This window comes from Ictalurus furcatus, chromosome 9 (assembly GCF_023375685.1).
Source record: "Ictalurus furcatus strain D&B chromosome 9, Billie_1.0, whole genome shotgun sequence".
In the NCBI taxonomy this organism is placed as follows: Eukaryota; Metazoa; Chordata; class Actinopteri; order Siluriformes; family Ictaluridae; genus Ictalurus; species Ictalurus furcatus.
Window position 1 is genome coordinate 14407768 of NC_071263.1, and position 18792 is coordinate 14426559.

Here is an 18792-nt window from a genome sequence, read left to right on the forward strand (position 1 = left end):
TAACATGGAAAGAACGATTAAAAAATAACAAAATTAAGACAACAAGAAATTAATGAATGACTCTCAGCCTGACCCACTTGAAATGCGTGCACCAGATCGAGTTCTCTTTAGTGGCTTATTATGCTTGGACTGTCAAATGAACACACACACACACACACACACACACACACACACACACACACACACACACACCCATGTCAAACTGACGGTCTGGTGGAATATTCAGTTGATGAAAATACAGTTATGTCTTAAGTGAATATAAACAGTTGGGGGGGGGGATTGGAGGTGTGTCAATACAGTATATTGGATCTGTGCATTAGGTCTTAAAGTGACAGCAGTATAATAATCCTGCTGCTGTCTGTGTCGTTAATGTTAATCAAACAACAAAAGACAAAGAAAATCACTCACACACTCAATTGACTGAATAACTTCAGTACATTTAATAAGAATCACTGTATATGTCACACAGTGAAGTCTATTTTATTTTACATTTAATTGCTTTATTCACTTTCCGTAGTATTTCTTATTTGAATAATACTGATATACCTACCTGAGAAAACGTATCGTTATTGTGAAATAAGATTGTGTTCATATCGCCCAACTCTAAACATTAGCATTTAGTGATTCCAGTCTTGAATTTCATGTAAAATGTGAAATGTACTTCTTAATGTAGTAAATATCATAAACCCTGCTGATTTTTTTCATTTTAGAAATGAAAATGAAAAAAAGTTACAAGAATAGAGCTGTGTTCAGAAATTAGTTTGTTGTCATTCATACACAGATTAAAAGCAGTAATAAAGCATGAAGCTTTTTGTTGACATGACATGACATGACGCTGCTAAATGTAACTCTGTACTCTCAGCGCCTATATAACAGTGGGGGAGACGCATCAAATACCTGAAATGTCAACTCGAACTGGAGGACACAATATAGTGTGATACAATAACAAAACAGGTTAATTTGTATTTTCATACATTACTAATATAATAAAAGCTCCACATATACCACAGATCTCCTTTTTGTTTCTTTGAAAATATTTTTTGATAGAAAACTAGTTGAGGTGCTGATGACATGAAATAAAAAATATTAAATGGCAAGATATAGTGGTATTTTTTGTTACATTTATGTTGCCATTGGTTTGTGAAGGTTAAAGTATTAATTTAACAGCGCAGTGTTGAGTTTACAGTTGCAATTTCAAATCTTTTTTCATTTTCAGTTTAATTATTTTCGGCGCACACTGGCTTAGTGGTTAACACGTTTGCCTTACACCTCCAGGGTCGGGGGTTCGACCCTGTGTGTGCGGAGTTTGCATGTTCTTCCCGTTCTTCCCGGGGGTTTACTCCGGTTTCTTCCCCCAGTCCAAAGACATGCATGGTAGGCTGATTCTCAAAGTCCATGGTGGGTGTATGTGATTGTGCCCTGTGATGGATTGTCACCCTGTCCAGGGTGTACCCCGCCTTGTGCCCGATGTTCCCTGGGATAGGCTCCAGGTTTCCCCGTGACCCTGAAGGAAGGATAAGCGGTATAGAAGATGGATGGATGGATATTTTCCGGACCCAACTCGGACTTTAAGGACTCGAACTTGAGTCCAACTTGGCCCCTTTTAGACTCGACAAAGGTAGACTCAGATCCAACACTAGTGTGTGGTGGCATGGTAAAATAGTTGATAGTGCTGCAAGCTCATAGCTCCCCAGTTTAATCCTGAGCTTGGGTCTATGCAAAGTTCGGCATGTTCTCCTCGAGTTCATGTGGGATTACTCCAGATTATCCTGTTTTCTCTCACCTCCCCAAGATACACTATATGGCCACAAATTTGTGGATACCTGAACATCACACGTATATGCTTTTTTTGAACATCCTGTTCCAGATTTAGTCCCACTTTGTTATAATCTCTGTTATAATCTCCACTCTTCTGTTAAGGCTTTCCTATAGATTTTGAAGCATGGTTGTGGGAATTTGTGTCCATTCAGCCATTAGATCATTAGTGAGGTCGGGCACTGATGTCTGGTGAGGAGGCATGCTGGTGTTCCCATTCATCCCAAAGGTGTTCAGTGGGGTTAAACTCAGGGCTCTGTCCAACCTTGGCGAACCATATCTTCATAGACTGCGCACTATGCACGGGGCATTGTCATGCTGGGAATGGTAATGCTACAGCATATAAAGACATCCTATACAATTGTGTGCTTCCAACATTGTGGAACAGATTTGGGAAGGGAAGGCCCACATATGGGTATGGTGATCCAGTGTCCACAAACTTTTGACCACATAGTCTAGGACAGTGGTCACCAACCCTCTTCCTGCAGGTTTCATCTCCAACCAAAATCTAACACACCTGTTTTAGTTTAGATCAAGAACGTTTTAAGCCAAGATTATGGTTGGCGCTAAAGTCTTCAGGAAGGTGGATCTCCAGGAACAGGGTTGGTGACCACCGCTCTAAGTGGACTGCAAGTCTAGGTGTGAATGTGTGTGCATGGTGTCCTGCGATGAACTGCCGTCCCGTCCACGTTGTGTTCCTGCCTCATGCCCATGTTCCATGGATGGAATCTGGCTCCACCACCACCCTGACCAGGATAAAGCGATTACTGAAGATGAAAGAATGAATGAAAAATCACTTTAAAGGGAGCAAATCTGTTTGCTCAAAAGAAACGTTTCTGTTTCTGGAAATAGACACAACTCCCTAGGTAATAATGAATTGTATGGGTACACCTTATGTAATGCTATTTTGAAAATGTCAGTGAAGCTAAGGAGGGGACTGACTTCACATACCTGTGCTAGGTGTGTGTGTGTGTGTGTGAGAGAGAGAGAGAGAGAGAGAGAGAGAGAGAGATTTGCTCATCCTTTGCTCCTCCTGTTTGCGTCAGAGTCTCAGCGGTGCGGAAGCTTTTACTCAGAACATCGCACACCTGTGTTAATCCTCAGCGGCAAAAAAAAAAAAAAAAAAAAAAGAAGTTGCATGTAAGTTGTATGTACGCCCTGTTTTCTTTTATGTTTTCATAAATGTAATAATATCGTCTTGTATATGATACCGGTTTGATTAGTGATAGTTCCTGCAGTTTAGACTCTGATAGGAACTGATACCTGACTGCTAGTTCCTTAGAAAATTATACTGTAGGGCTTAATGAATTAAATCTCACAAGTACAAGAGAGACCTGGTGCTCAGGAGCAAAACATCACCTGGCCCACTATTAAACTACAAATTAAGCTTTTTTAAAAATGAATAAACAGTGATTTTAATACTTTTAAATGCTTATAGAAGCGGTCCTAACGACAGTAAACAGACTAAGTGGCAGCTATCAGTGAGAGGTGTTAGTGCGCATGTCTGTGTTTCTACATTTTCTTTAAACAGTATCACTGATCTGAGGTCAAGTAAAATGCCAAGCCTTTATCTACTCGAAAACACACACCAGAGAAAGCGAAAGTGTGTTGGCTTAAAAATGCTTTTAAAATGAACGTGCATTCCCACTTTAAATCCAGCTTTGAGACATCTGTATTTGCGTAAAAATAAACACACAAACAAACAAACAAACAAACCTATACCCGACACAGGTCTGATGTATGATGTAGCACTTTTGTTTATTCTTAATTGCTCATATGTAGGTTTTATACTGTTCTATATTGTACTATCTATTCAGCCGGCACATGGTGTGTGTAATATCCTATACAGATTTAAGATGCCAAGACATTCAATTATATACAAATAATTTCTAAAAGAAACCCAAGATATAATGTAAATGTAGGCTATATGTTCATGTAAAATCACTTCATTAGGCTGCGTGAACTCCAGCATGTCCTTCACTCCATCCATCCTCTTCTGTCTTCTGTTCCTGGAAATTCAGACTTAACACAGAAAAGGCACAGCAGGAGCTCATACAGTCAGAGGAAGCAAGTGTTTGGCTTCATGTGCTCGGATGAAACACAATGGCAACTTCCTGTTTTCTTTCTACTCGAAAGAACTTCCCACAACATCAGATGCACGTATAGTCACCAATAATAAATAAAGAAGAAGAAGTGAAGTCTAGCCTTCACAATGAGGAGCTTTGACTGAAAACAGTAGGCAGGTATTAATCACAGAGGAGTTGTTTATACATTCACTGAAAGATTAAAGGACTATGAAGGAGGACGTATAATAACGTCAGCTTCTACTGCCAGCAAAGCTTGAAGACCCCAGTGGATTGTTTTACCTGTTTTTTTGTTTTTTTTTTTTTAAAGCTTTGCATTAGATATTTATTGCACAGTTTAGATGAGAGAGGTGTATCTATGAAGTGTGAGTGTGCAGCGATGGAGAAGCTCGGTGAAGATGGCTTTGAGAGATGTGAACAGTTTGAGGACTGGTCCAGCTCTGAACACTGGGATGAGGATCACAGGGACAGCAGTGGCTTTGGGGACTGGGCTAGTTTTAAAGACGGTCTCAGTGAAGAGAGTGATTCTGCAGACTTATTGTCTCAGGAAGGACAGACTTCTGGCCATGAACACAAGGTAATTTTTTACACTTTAACTATGATGTGTGACATGATTGGCAACTAAATGGAAGCTTTTTCTTCATCTTTATAGTCATAATCAATAAGGTGTTTAGAGTTTATTTTTTATTTTTTTTTATGCCTACAAATTTGGCAATACATTTTTAATAAGTTATAAGAGTTCTGTGGATATTGGGTTGGTAAAAGGATAATGCACTGGTGAAAACTCTTTTTCTGCCCATGCTACAGTAAAAACACCAACATCCATTACAGTTGCGTTTGTAAATGCCACTAAATATTGTTGCACACCAGAATCTCGGTGTGAATCAGTGTTCTTACTGAAAATGAAAATGAAACATTTTAAGTGAAATACAGTGTGTCCCAATACTCTCCATACACAGGGGACTATGTACACCAGCACCACATCAATTGTGCCTCTGTTAGTTGATGTTCGTGGACGTCCAATTCTCGGTTGTTCTGCAACATTTTCACTCTTTTTTTTTTTTTTGAATGTGTTAATAAGTTTGGCCACAGTGTCGTGTGTGATGTTCTTATGTTTCTGGCTCAGTGGCTAAAGGCTCTGGGTTACTGGTCAGTTCAAGCCCCAAGACTGCCAAGCTACCACTGTTGGGCCCTAAGCCATCATGCCCCCCATTATTTTATAGCTATCTGAAAATGAACCTCAAGCTTAAAAAAATAAATAAAAATAAACTGCTCCATGTAAAGTGAAGTGCATGGAAAAATGTTTTGACTGCTGAAGAGCTTAAAGCCTGTGTATGTACAGGTAGAGAGAGGTGATGAGCCCTGGATTGTGATCCATGATTGCTTTCATGTTGAGGAGATTGTGAGAGATACAGACATGATGGATTTTCTGCCACTGTCACAGCTACTGCACAATTCCACACACACCCCTCCTCCTCCAGCAGTACTATTAAGGTGAGACATGACTTATTTACCATAAAAGTTGAAATATATTATCAACTAATGGAATGTATGTTGTGGCCGATTCAGGACAAAACCCTGGCCATAAAATGTATCTGCTTGCGGTGTAACACATTTTACACACACTGCATGTTTGGAACACTCTGTTGTTCTCTTTAATCCTCCAGATTTGAGTCAGTGATTATTTGCAAACCACAAAAAGGACGTACATTTTGTAATATGTTTTCTGCTTCTTTCTGGGTCCAGAAAGGGTGCTAGCTTTTACCACAGTCTGCTGTGTGAGCCGAAGTCTTCAAGCGTCACGGGTCCTAAACCCAATTTGCATTCCCACAAGCAGCTCACTGATACACTACAGCTCAAACAATCCAATACTTCACAGGTAAGCAAAATGAAAGTACAGACACGTTTACTACAGTTAAATAGTCGATATGTGACGACAATACTAATTTCTGAAAAGGTTTGGATTAATGTGGCAAACATGCAACCTAGTAAGACCAGATAAGATGCAATTTATACAGGAAAAAATGAGATTTTATGGAACATAAATGAGCATTTTTCTAGGTTATTCTAGGGCACTAGGGGGTGCAAGTGGATTAATTGACGTAAGCAGCCACTGGGTCATTACATTTGCAGAACACAGATTTACTTCACCTTGGGTTTGAGAAGCCTCAAAGTTCCTCTGCTGCTCTCATCCAAACTAAGGTAGGTTTGTGGGGTTTTTTTTTGGAGAGATAGTAATGGGTCTTTACAGTGGCACATAAGTGCAAAACACATTAACAAACTAAAAATGCAACAGTAAAACAAAAAATACAACAAAAGCAAAAACATTAGTAAAAAAAAAAAAATTGTTGTTGTGTTTTGGTTTGTTAATGTACAAACCAAATGGCACTTACAGGCCACCATACGTCTGTCTGAAAGTCTGAATTTGTAACTTATTTGCATCTTGTACATTAAACTCTTGTCCTGTATTTGTGTGTGTGTAGCTAACAGCACCCACGTGGTGTCAGACTTCTCCTGGATTCTTCTACCAGATCTCTCACCGATGGCTCAGCCAGAACAGTTTGAGACTACAGAATAATCAGGACAACAAAAAAGACCTGCTGTAATGACAGTGAAACACTGACTATGTTTACATGGACAGCAGTAATATAATTATTATCTTACTCTGAGTAAGACAATATTGTGATTAAGGTGTTTACATGAGTCGCTTTTAGAATACTCCTTACATGTTCCCGTTTTACATGTTATAGAACGTAATTAGATTAACGGTACATGTCATTATGTCATCGCGCCACGCCGTCCAACGTTTCCTCCAGAATTTCACGTATCAACATACAGTTCATCTTCGTTATGGTACCGTATACAGTTTTGGGTGTTTTTATTAAATTTTTTTTACGAACGCTTTAAGTGAAGTTAATTATTTGTCATGCTATACGTGCAAGTAGACGACTGCTTGAAGCCGTGGGCTGCGTCCCAAACCGCGTACTTACCGTCTATATAGTAGCCGAGATACATGTATTTTTCCCCACTACAGGCCTATATTAAGCAAGTATGCGGTTTGGGAAGCAGCCGTACTCTGTTGTTCGCCGTGAAATGTTGAGCACTGCCGTGTGTGATCGTGTCCTGTCGCAAAATGCGGTGAAAACTCTCACACGACGTTAATAGTGTGATTAAGGTGTTTACATATCTGTAATACACGTTGATAATGCGACTAAAACAGGAGTACTCCACATGTCTTAATTCGATTAGTGTTTACTTTGAGTATGACCTTAATCAGATTAAGGTAATTAAAAATTGCTGTTTACAAAAATTGCTGTTAATCACAGTATTGTCTTAATCAGATTAATAGTGGATTATTGTTGTCCATGTAAACGCACTGACTGATAAACTGTGCACAGAATAACATCAGTCTTTCTGATAATTGAGACAATAAAAACAAGTGTACCAACACAGGAAAATACTTTATTGTTGAGCTTCACACATTAGGTGTCTATTCTGAATGCAAAATAAACTCACTCTATATGTACAGGGGCATCTCAAAAAATTAGAATATCGTGGAAAAGCAGGCCCGGACTGGCCATCGGGAGCACCAGGAGAATTCCCAGTGGCCTGACAACTGATTTGGCCTGCTGCCCTGCTGTTTTTTTATTTTTAATTTATTTTATATTATTGCATGTCCTATGTACTCGAGTTTTGGACTTTGGCATTTGATAATAAATCGAAATAAATCACTACCATTCTCCTCAGCTCCAGTGAACGGTTTTGAACAGAGTGCTCAATGCACAGAGCGAGGATGGAGAGGAAAGGGCCAGGTGGAGCAGAAAGAAAGCCCTGAAAGAAAAGAAGCAGCAAAATTGTAACAAAATTACTGACCTGTTCAGGGCTTCAAGTGCAGGTCAGTCTCCTCTGTAAATATTGTAGCTTTGTGTTCGCTAACTTAGCTAAATAAGTATTAACCAAAGGTGCACTACTCACAAGTGTTAGCACTATTACTATCGTCACTCAAAATATGCTAAAGGACAACATTATCTACTGAATAGTTATAATACTAAGTAATTTAGCAGACAAATATCCAAATTTATTATTTTAAATGTTGAAATTACACATAAAGCTAGGGCAAGCAACAACAAACATTTTTCCAAGCTATGAGTCATAAAAAGCAACATTATGTTCAGTATTAGGATTTTTCTACATAGACATTTTCCTGATGTAGTTAGTACTGCACTAACACATATTTAGGCAATTTAGAAAATTGTCTTCAAATATGTGAGGTTGAAAAAAAACAACAACTTTTTCTCCTATTTTTCACAATAAAGTGGTGAGAGTAAGCCTGCACTGGCTCAGTGAAATGGTTACACTTGAGGGTTAACATGAGATGACTGGTAGAGGTAAATAAAGAAAAATTAAATGAGATTTAATATATTTGTATGAAATATAATATGGTTGAACCTCAGGTATTTTAAGTATTTTTAAGTCTCAAAAAAAAAACATTGCCCTAATGTGATACATTAACTTGAAATGATGTTAATGAAATTTAGATTCTGTGCTCACAAATTACAGTGAGGTTAAACAGTTTTCATTTTCTAACAATGTGGAGACAGTTCTATTCATAGCATACATTAAAATGGCAAAACAAAGTCTCTCTTGTTTACCTCTCTTCTGCATTTAATGTACTTTTGTGACTGAAAAGTAGAGAGTTACTGGCAGCTTTGCACTACTGGTGTTTGTTAAATGCTTGGCATACCCATGTAAGCTGATATAAATTATGACTGCTCCACTACCTCTAGGTTTCTTGTTTGTTTTTATGGGATGGCCACACTGTGTGCAATAAATTTAATTTAGGAAAGAAAAAATAAAATTTACTTCTGTATTAATGTGCTTCTCTGTTTTGATGCTCTGACTGGGTTAGAGTTTCTGTTTATTTAATTTTATTAGTGGTATCTCCTCGGCTTTACCTGCTACACTGTTATGTTATTTGTTAATTCTTTAAAAGGTAAGGACATTATATTTATTATTGTGCGCAGACTGTTTATCAGACTTGAAGTCGGTAGGGGCTTTTTCTCTTACTGGAACTTTTTGTCTTAGTAATTTTGTTGGTTAGTTCAGCTTACTCTCCGAGTTGTTTTCACATTGTGGACAACATTCTGTTTTTGTAGGATACACTGCTGTCTCATTTGTTTATGGAGACTTCGGGTGTGTGGGTGTTTGGTGGATTGTGAGAGTAAGCAGAACATGCCAATGCTTTGAAGGATGTGAACTGGGACAGAGTAATGTTATTTAATTGCGAATCTGTTTTTAGAGGATTTAAACCTAACATTGTGAACAAATTATATTATAGAATTCAGGCAGTTTTACTGGGGTTATCTCATACAGTGTACAAGTATTAATCTGGAAAGACCTTTGTAATATTACAGTCTAAAACTGGATTTAAAGAGTAGCAAATCAGTAAATGAATCACATGAAAATGAATCATATGAGAGTGTGAGACTCCCGGCCTGAAATTATGTCCCAGTCCAGCCCTGTGGAAAAGTATCATGGAACTTTCATATATTCTAGATTCATTACATATAAAGTGAAACATTACGGCTTGTCTGAATTTTCTCAAACACACCTTGATGATCCTCAAACCTTTTGGGAGAATGTTCTGTGGACTCATGAGTCCACAGAACATGACATCATGCCAAATGAAAATGATTTTCATTTGACATCATGCCAAATGAAAATGATTTAGCAGATCAGTCAAATGAGGCCCAACCTTGCAACAAATATATTTGAAGTCCAAATGTATTGCCTACTGTTTTTTAGGTTTACACCAAAAGTTCCTTGTCATCATACTTGTCAGCACCAGCACTGAGAAATTTAGGCTGTCAGTATCTCACCATCAGCTTTTCAACTGTTATACTATCAGTACATTTTGCATCATATGGAAACATTTCTACCTCATTGTCAGACATGTTTATTTACAGTACTGTTTTCTTCTATTTTTGTGTATATCTCATACTAATTGTTTTTTAATCTTTACATGAAATACAACACAAAACAAAGGTAGCCTGAGTAAACACACAATACAGTTTTTAGCAGCAATAACTGAAACCAAATGCTTTCGATAACTGGAAATCAGACTTTCACTTACTTCCAGGACTAGAACCTACTTCTATGCTTTGGATCGTTGTCTTGCTGCATAATCCAGTTGCGCTTGAGTTTCAACTTACAGACTGAAGACCGAAGACATTCTCATTTAGGATTGTCTGGTAGAGAGCAGAATTCATGTTTCCCTCAATTATTGCAAGTCTCCCAGAGCCTGAAGCAGCAAAGCATCCCCTCACCATCACACTTCCACCACCATGCTTAATCGTAAGTATGATGTTCTTTTTGTGGAATTCAGTGTTTGGTTTACGCCAGATGTAACGGGACCCCTGTCTTCCAAACAGTTCCACTTTCGACTCATCAATCCACAGAACATTCTCTCAAAAGGTTTGAGGATCATCAAGGTGTGTTTTGGCAAAATTCAGACAAGCCTTAATGTTCTTCTGGGTTAGCAGTAGTTTTTTATGGAAGTACAATAGTGCCAAATGTCCTCAAGGCAAAATCGCATGTTGAATTACATAAATTGAATGAAAACATATCGCAATAACAATACTTGATTTTTTCTGCCCAGTGATTTGACACAAGTTGGAAAAAAAAGTTGATTTGATTGAACAGAGTTTGCAGTAATCAGGCCTGGTTGTGTCTAGTCCAGCTGAACCCCATTATTAATGCAGTTTCATAGATTTGGGGAATTTTCACACAGGCCCAGTTGGTATTGGAACTTTTTTGCTTCAGTAAATAACATTATCATTTAAAAACTGTTTTGTATTTACTCGGGTTGCCTTTGTTTTATCTTAAATTGTTTCAGAAATTAAAACAAAATCTATTATCGTAAACACACAAACAGAAGAACTCACTACTTTCACAGCTCTATACTTGGGAAAGCAAGTAACGGAAATGGAGGCTGTAACTAAGTGCTTGAATAATTGTCACTTTGCAGTGACGCTTGAGAGAGCGAGGATATTCCATCTGACTTGCTTCGATTCCTTTCTCCTCACGTCTCATCCTTGCATCCTTCTCTCACATCCTAAGGGGGTGGAGCCAAGATGCAAGGAAAGGAAATGAGAATGCACAAATAAGAAATGAGAAGCATCGTATGAACAGTTTCACTGGGGCAGGAGAAGCAGACAGATGGTTAGTAACACTTAATTTTGTTTTGAATTCCAGCCTGTAAGTAATCTTCTCCATTTTTAAAAATATTTTTAGTTTAAATTTAGTTTTCATGTCGTACTTACATTTATGGTATTCGGCAGACGCCCTTATCCAGAGCGACTTACAATTATCTCTTCATACATATATATGTATGTATGTATATGATATACAACTGAGCAATTGAGGGTTAAGGCCTTACTCAACAGTGGCAGCTGGGTGGTGCTGAGATTTGAACTCAAGCCCTTCCAAGCAGAAATCCTAACCACTGAGCTACCACTTCCCCTTATTTCACTTTATTTTTTAATATCATACAAGTTATGTTACAAAAATGCGAATATATTGCAAAGATAATGTTTGTACATCAAAAATACAATATGTGAACTACCTGTTTGCTATGAAAAGGCTGGAAAAGAAGAACGTCCCTTTTCCAGTTCCCAATTTTTAGATGGCAAGTTTCAAGTCTTTTGTGTGTTTTTGATATGATGGTTGTGCTGAAAAAGTTTTACTGAAACCTATCAACCCTATTTAAACACAGTTGACTAAATGTATGTCTAAAATCACTCAAAACGAGCTGCTAGCTTGTATGCCGGATGACTATGTTGTTGACTCTCAACTGCCTATTATAGCCTTACTAAGAATAAATCACTAGATAGTAGCCTATTGTATGAGTCAATTCTGATATCTTCTCAACCTAATTTTGTTTGAGGCCATGTAGTTATTAATGTATTCCTTCCCCACCTATATCCGGTGATCAAAAGCTGCTGCATTTTTTTTTTACATTTCTTTCTGCCTGTAATTAACTTCCTGTAAAACCTGTATTAAGTGTTGGAGGAGGAGCTAGCTCAAGAAAAATAAACATTTGAATTGAATGAACTGAATGAACTGTCTTGTTTTAATATTAAAGTATATATTTAATGTAACTACATTACAAATGGCCCTTTTTTCCCCACACTGTGTGCAATTTGACATTTAAATATGACATTATTAATGTATATAGATGTATAAAATGTATATAGGTGAAAATGTCAGTTTACAAAAGTGAGGTGTTAATGAGGAGTCAAAGTGATCTGATATACCGTATGTTTGCTTCAGCATTCCTTTAAACATTGATATGTTTTTATATGTATATTGCCAGACCTTGGCATATTTAGGTTAAGGCTGAGACTGTAGGTTCGATATTATGTACATGAGCTTTAGTCATTTGCAAATATAAATCCTGTAACAGGATTATAGGATTATTAATTTCTGTGTATTGCAGTTCCCAATCAGGTATGAGTTACGATTTTTACATATGTGTTGCATATTCCATAAACAGGAAACAAAAATCTTATCTGCAGTATTATCAACCTAGCACATATTCATACACTTACCACAAAAAACATCCCCAACACAGAGTAGAAAGGGTGATGCTTATTACTCACATTCTAACAAAAAGGCCCCCCCAAGTCTGTTTTTTTTTCCTCCCACCTCTTTCATGATCTCCACAGTCAGAGTAAATGAAAGTGGGTTTTTTTTTTGTTTATTTTTTTAAAGACACACTGTTTCAGAAGACATGTTACAAAAAAGAGAGAGGGGAGGGAAGATGTACACTCACTGGTTTCTTTAATAGCACACACCTGGGCAAATTAATTACAATTTTATTAGAACATATTCAAAACCATATTTAGCATCTTGCTAAATATGCTGGTAATTGTATTGAATAATGTATAGTATAATATGTATAATGATGTGGGGAAGAGTACAACTCTTTCATGTGGTAAGATCCTTTTCCTGGGTAGTTACCTAAGGTTGACTTTTAGACAACAAGAACACTATAACAGTGACAACAACTGCCTTGTCTGAAGATATGATAACATACAATACATTTCTTTAAAGTAAAGCTCATGATACAGCAAACAACAAAGCCTTCAGATAGAAAGAACAGAAGCAGATGGCAGGAGTCTACTTCAAATTTTCCGTTTCAGAAAATTTGCATGAAGTTCACATGTGAATAATCACCTGAACCACTTGTCAATTGATTAATTAGATAATAAATAATAAGTTTTCATATTTTGTTTTTGCACATTTAATCACATTTTATTTTATTTTTACCCCCACATTTTATCTCTTCACATGACTAGTTTGATTCCATATTGTTCACATGGTGCCACATGAATTCACATGTGCAACTTCAGGGCAAAACAGGTTGAAATGAACCCTCACATGTTTTTCACATGTTAAAAAAAAAAAAAAAAAAAAAAAAAAAAAAGAGGAAAAACTCCTGATTGCATGTGGAATGTATGTGATTCTTCTGTAAGGATTACCAGTATGAGGTAGTCGCTCAGCAGGTATCAAAATAGTAGACATTGCAGTAGTCCTATGTGAAGTGTGCAGTGAATACAGACATTCTGAACTGACACAAGACCGAAATTCAGAAATATCAAAAACTTCCCAGAGCTTGCAAAACAGGATGTGATTGCAGTGTACATGTTGCACCAGCAGTCAATGGTAGAATGGCTTCAGAAATGCAGTATGCACCAGACACTCTCAGTGGACAAAATCCTTAATGGTCTCCCCTCCCTCTTTATCAATATTTCATTAGTCAATTTGTCATAGGGCACATAGATCTACCTATATGGGTTTCTTTCTACCTTCCAAAGAAGAAATATTCAGTTATTAGGATTTTCCCCTTGTATACATAACACTTTATGTTCTGGTCTATTTTTAGTCTTGTTAAAAATTGTATTTAAAAAGTATTGTGTCCCCCATTGGTCATCAAATATACACCCACCGTCCACTTTATTAGGAAAACCTGTACGCCTGCTCATTCGTGCAATTATCCAATCTGCCAATCATGTGGCAGCAGTGCCACAGAGCTTCAGTTAATGCCTCCATCAAACATCAGAATGAGGAAAAAATATGATCTCTGTGACTTTGACCATGGCATGGATGTTGGTGCCGGACAGGCTGGCTTGAGTATTTCGGATCAGTATTTCTACTGATCTCCACAACAGTCTCTAGAGTTTACACAGAGTGAGTCGAGCTTACAATAAGTCTATAGTAACTCAAAAAACCACTCTCTACAACCATGGTGAAAAGAAAAGCATTTCATGTCGAACCTTAAGGCAAATGGATTACAACAGCAGATTCCTCTTGTTGGGTTACACTCAAGAATTTGAAGCTGTAACTGGACGGTTGTTTTTCCTAGAAAGGAAAAATTGTCTGGCCTTTTTCCCCCATCTTCAGTTGTCCATTTAAGTAAGCCTGTGCGAAAACTGCAGCTTTGCATTTTAATTTTACTTACTTAAGCTACATACTTAATGACTTACAGTATGTAGCAGGCTTCATTCTGAAGTTAATAATTTAAGTATATTAAATAATGACTGAACTAAGTGTATTGTTTTGCAGCATGGCTTGAACATAAATTTTAAGAATGCAATGGCAATAATTGTTGTGCTTAAAAGTCTATAAAGGGTCTATTGTTAAGATAGATCAGAAGTGTGCTTATCTGGAACTGTTGTGGTCATAACCATTCATATTACAGATACAGAAGCAGAACCACTTGATAGGGCTTTTATTTATTCAGTGTAATTTTGCAATGTGACTGTACTCAATGGCAGCATATGCTGTACACGTGTCTGGGGGCACATCCATAAGCAAAAAACCTTTTGTTCCTTTTAGTACATCAAATCATTTCCTGTTAAAGCAAGAGGTGTGGTTTTAACATTTCAAGACTGTTGCTTTTAGTGTAACAGAGAGGCAGGGAAATGTACAGGCCTGTGAGGCAAACCATTTCACTGATATTATATGATTCATAGGAAGATTCATCTCTCTTAGCAAGATTATCAAATGACTTATAGTCATAAATAAAAACACCTAAAATTTGTTGAATGTTTGAGCATTTTTTCCCAAAATGAAAATTTAAAATCACCAGTTTGGGGAATTTAAACCCAGGTCAGGAAAAGGTTACTGTTAGTGCAGTCCCATGTTTTATTGCATACTTCCTATTCAGCCCCGCCATGCATGAAAAGAAAAAACAATTTAAAAAGAGCCCCCAAGAACACACACACACACACCCCCCGGCTAAACATAAATAGTTCATGTATCAAATAAACGTATTTAATATGGTTTTATTCTGCATGTCATTGGAGCACTAAACCCTCCTGTGTCCCCCCACTTGACCTCAGCCCAGGACGCTTTCTCTGATCGTCCCCGTGTGATAACAGGGCTGGTCCTGTCTCCTGTCTAGAACAGAGGCCACTGCATAGGCAGCACTTGCTTATGCAGACCTCCTTGCGCATGTTGTCACTGGCCAGCACGTACAGAATTGGATTCATAGCACTATTAATTGTGGACAGTCCCAGAGAGATACTGTAAGGTGAGTAAAGTGCTGTGTCAAAGGTACAATGTCTTTGTGAGAAATGAAAACTGACGGCCCGTAGAAAAAGAATAATATGATAGGGGGCAAAGCAGACCAGGAAGAACAGGATTACTGCCAGAACCAGGTAACGAACTTTGATCTTCTGCTCTGAACTCAAGCCATCACTGGCCTGGACTATAGAGAGAATGGCACGGTTGGTGACCAGCAGAATGCACAGTGGAATGAAGAAACCGATAACAAAGCGGGCGTAGTTGAAGGCAGTCACAATGGCTGTTTTCTGTCCAGGCTCAAAGCACCGCTTTTCCCCATTCATCTCCGTTTCACCCTCTCTCATGGTAAACACTGGAATGTGGACCAGAGCCACCACTATTACAACCACTGAGGTGACCATCACAGCCCATTTCATCTGCCTGAGACCTCGAGATTTTAATGAATGCACCACAGCGATGTAACGGTCCACAGACACACAGCACAAAAGGAAGATGCTGACATACATGTTATTAAAGAAGACGTAGCCCGTTATTTTACAAGCCAGAGAGCTCAAGTGCCATTGATGGCCATGGTGTATGTAAACAGCCCATGTAGGTAGCGTTCCTAAGTACATCAGATCACACACAGACAGACTCAGCAGGTAGATTCCCAACACGTTCTTCTTTTGCACCTCGAGGAAAGTGAGATAGATGGTGACAATGTTAGCAGGTACTCCCACAGTGCAGACAATGCCATACAGAATCAGAAGTGGAAGTCGGTCATTTTCATAGGGAAGACTGCAGTTGAGTGATGAATTCAGTGCATTGGATGAGTTAGTCAGTTCCATGGTCACTAAACACAGAATCAGTAATCATTAAAATGTCATTAAAAATGTATGTATTGTGATGTATGTCTTCTATAAATGTAGTGCCTATAGCCGCATGTAGTTTAAATGGGTATCCTAATTTGTCTAGCATAATCTTCTCTGTCTACGTGCCATTTTGCTTGTGCCACCATTTCTATGCAAAGTTGGTTCACCCTGCTGAAAATACAATAGAAACCATCACAGAGATTCTAATGGTTTCCACTATAAATGCCATTGCAATCCATTAGCTAATCATTAGAACCATTAACACTACCATATTGTCCTTAATGGTATCCACTAGACATATCATGCCACCAATAGAAGGCAACAAATTACCAGTAGAGGCCCAAAGGGACCATTGCAGTTTCCATTAAAACCAATATATTATAAAACCAATATAATAATAAAAACCAATTTCCATTATAACCATTAACACCGTTGTAAATTCTATGATGATTTCTATTGTTATTTCAGCAGGCCAATACCACTGGAGCTTTGGTAATACAGACCTGAACAATCATATATTGTAGCTTCTTCTTTTTTATCATTAGAAATTTAGGTGAGAAATCACGCACTAATCTTACAATGAGAAGTTTTTCACATAGCAGATTAAACGCAGATCAAACAGACCAATTCAAGTTCTCGGAAACACTTTGTACATGTGAAACTAGGTTGAACAAGAAGTCTTAATCTTAAATTTATTTGATGAACATAATAATCAACAGCGTCATTTTGTAGATATGCCTGCAATCTTATTCAATTTATTAAACGTTATTGAAAAACAAAATCTCATTTACCACCATGTACGTTATTTAACCTTGTGACCATTAAAGAACACGTGAATTTAAAAAGAGATGTACAGTGGTTTTCTCTGTTCGATCCTAATATTGAATAAAATTATTATAGTACTTACATACATAAAACATAAGTGCAGATAGATGGTCTAAAAGATTCACACGCTGTAATCTGCTGCACCTTCGGGTTTTTTTTTAAAAAAAAACAGGAACTCGAAAGGGTTTTGAGTTACATATCCGACACACTGCAACATATTTACGCCCTCTTCCTTTGAGGTGACTGTCAGTGGCTTGAATGTCAGCTGTGTACACTCTTATAGGGAACATTTATCAAGTGGTATAAAAATAATCTAAAACACTTCAGTTGGACAAATAAGTCAGACAAATAAGATAAGATCTGTTTGCCCGAGTCTTCGTAAATTTCATCATTAATGATTTTTATTTGACTGAATCTTGAAGATAAAATTCACTTGGGTAATTCCATCTCAAGTAGTTGAATAATTGCAAAGTTAGTTGCTAGACTGGAATGATTAAATCTATGTATTGGCATTGCAAAACCACTTGTCTTTTCTAGGTTTAACAGCCTTTGTCATGGCACACAACAAATGTTGGTTAGCTGATTACGGAAATCTCAAAATCTCACCTCAGGGTGAGCTTAGCTCCTTGAAACAAAAACAAAAAATCTCTAGAGCACATTACAAAGGTACATGAAATTATATAAACAACATTTTGCACATTCTTGTTCCTTAGACTTAGAACTTAAGTCCAAATGTAACGCTTAAGATTGCTCACAGTTCCACTTTTAGGGTCAATTTATAATGGAAAGGGTTAGAGTCTTAAATTGATTAGGATGTACCTAGGTAAGTATAATTCAAACAAAAGATTTCAGGTTTGAGATTTCTCTTTTTTATGGAGGTGAGAAAGTGCCATTTTTAAAAGAATTTCCCTCACTTTTGGGTTAAATATCTCTGGTGGAGTTTGAGATTGGAAGTCAACTCTACAGGACAGTGGACCTTGAGGGCCAGATTTGAAGGAACGCCTAATCTATCATGTTGATACAGATGTACAGTTGGTATGTATGAATAGATTTTATGCAAATATGGAAGTACAGTGTTCAGTTTGGTGTTTTAGAATTGAACAGTGTCATAAACAGAGGTGTGATGTTGTTTCTCTTGTGATAAAAGCAGGAGGTGACTTCAACCCAAAAGTTAGGAGAATTTTACAAAAATGCACTTTCTCGCCCTCATAAAAAAATAAGAGAAGTCTTAAACCTGAAATGTTCTGCATGCACACTATACATAACTAGGTACCCCCCCCCCCCCCCCCAAAAAAAAAAAATTAAGACTGAGACGCGAACCCTTCCCATTATTACATTTACATTTACATTTATTCATTTAGCAGATACTTTTATCCAAAGCGACTTACAAATGAGAAAATGCAAGCAAAGCGATATCAAGCAGAGAACAATACAAGTAGTGCTACAATACAAGATCCATTAATTGAGTTCTAGAGAAGCAAAGTGTGCAGAGTAGAGATGTAAGTGCCAGAGTAAGGTTTTTTTTATGGGTTGGTTAGGTGTTCATGGAAGAGGAGAGTCTTTAGATGTTTTTTGAAGATGGTGAGAGATTCTGCGGTCCGGATTGAGGTTGGAAGTTCATTACACCC

The 18792-nt window shown here is 37.5% G+C and overlaps 2 protein-coding genes across 4 annotated transcripts; one reads left to right on the forward strand and one right to left on the reverse strand.

The window, feature by feature from the left end:
- Positions 1-2881: 2881 nt before the first annotated feature.
- si:dkey-229e3.2 (uncharacterized) lies at positions 2882-6643 on the forward strand. Of its 2 annotated transcripts, none has more exons than XM_053632543.1 (6): positions 2882-2955; positions 3837-4476; positions 5242-5393; positions 5646-5778; positions 6033-6101; positions 6383-6643. In XM_053632543.1, exons 2-6 carry the CDS (start codon positions 4258-4260, stop codon positions 6503-6505), a joined length of 696 nt encoding a protein of 231 aa, XP_053488518.1. In that variant the 5' UTR covers positions 2882-2955; positions 3837-4257; the 3' UTR covers positions 6506-6643. The 2 variants fall into 2 exon arrangements, with proteins under 2 accessions (XP_053488518.1, XP_053488519.1); XM_053632544.1 differs by having other exon boundaries at positions 2933-2955; positions 4210-4476.
- A 6114-nt stretch (positions 6644-12757) lies between these two features.
- Positions 12758-17361, reverse strand: gpr132a (G protein-coupled receptor 132a). 2 transcript variants are annotated; one of them, XM_053632533.1, is made up of 2 exons: positions 17251-17361; positions 12758-16320 (listed from the first exon to the last, which is right to left on the reverse strand). In XM_053632533.1, the coding sequence occupies exon 2, from the start codon at positions 16313-16315 to the stop codon at positions 15260-15262; it is 1056 nt and encodes a 351-aa protein (XP_053488508.1). In that variant the 5' UTR covers positions 16316-16320; positions 17251-17361; the 3' UTR covers positions 12758-15259. The 2 variants fall into 2 exon arrangements, with proteins under 2 accessions (XP_053488508.1, XP_053488507.1); XM_053632532.1 differs by having other exon boundaries at positions 17247-17361.
- Positions 17362-18792: the final 1431 nt, after the last annotated feature.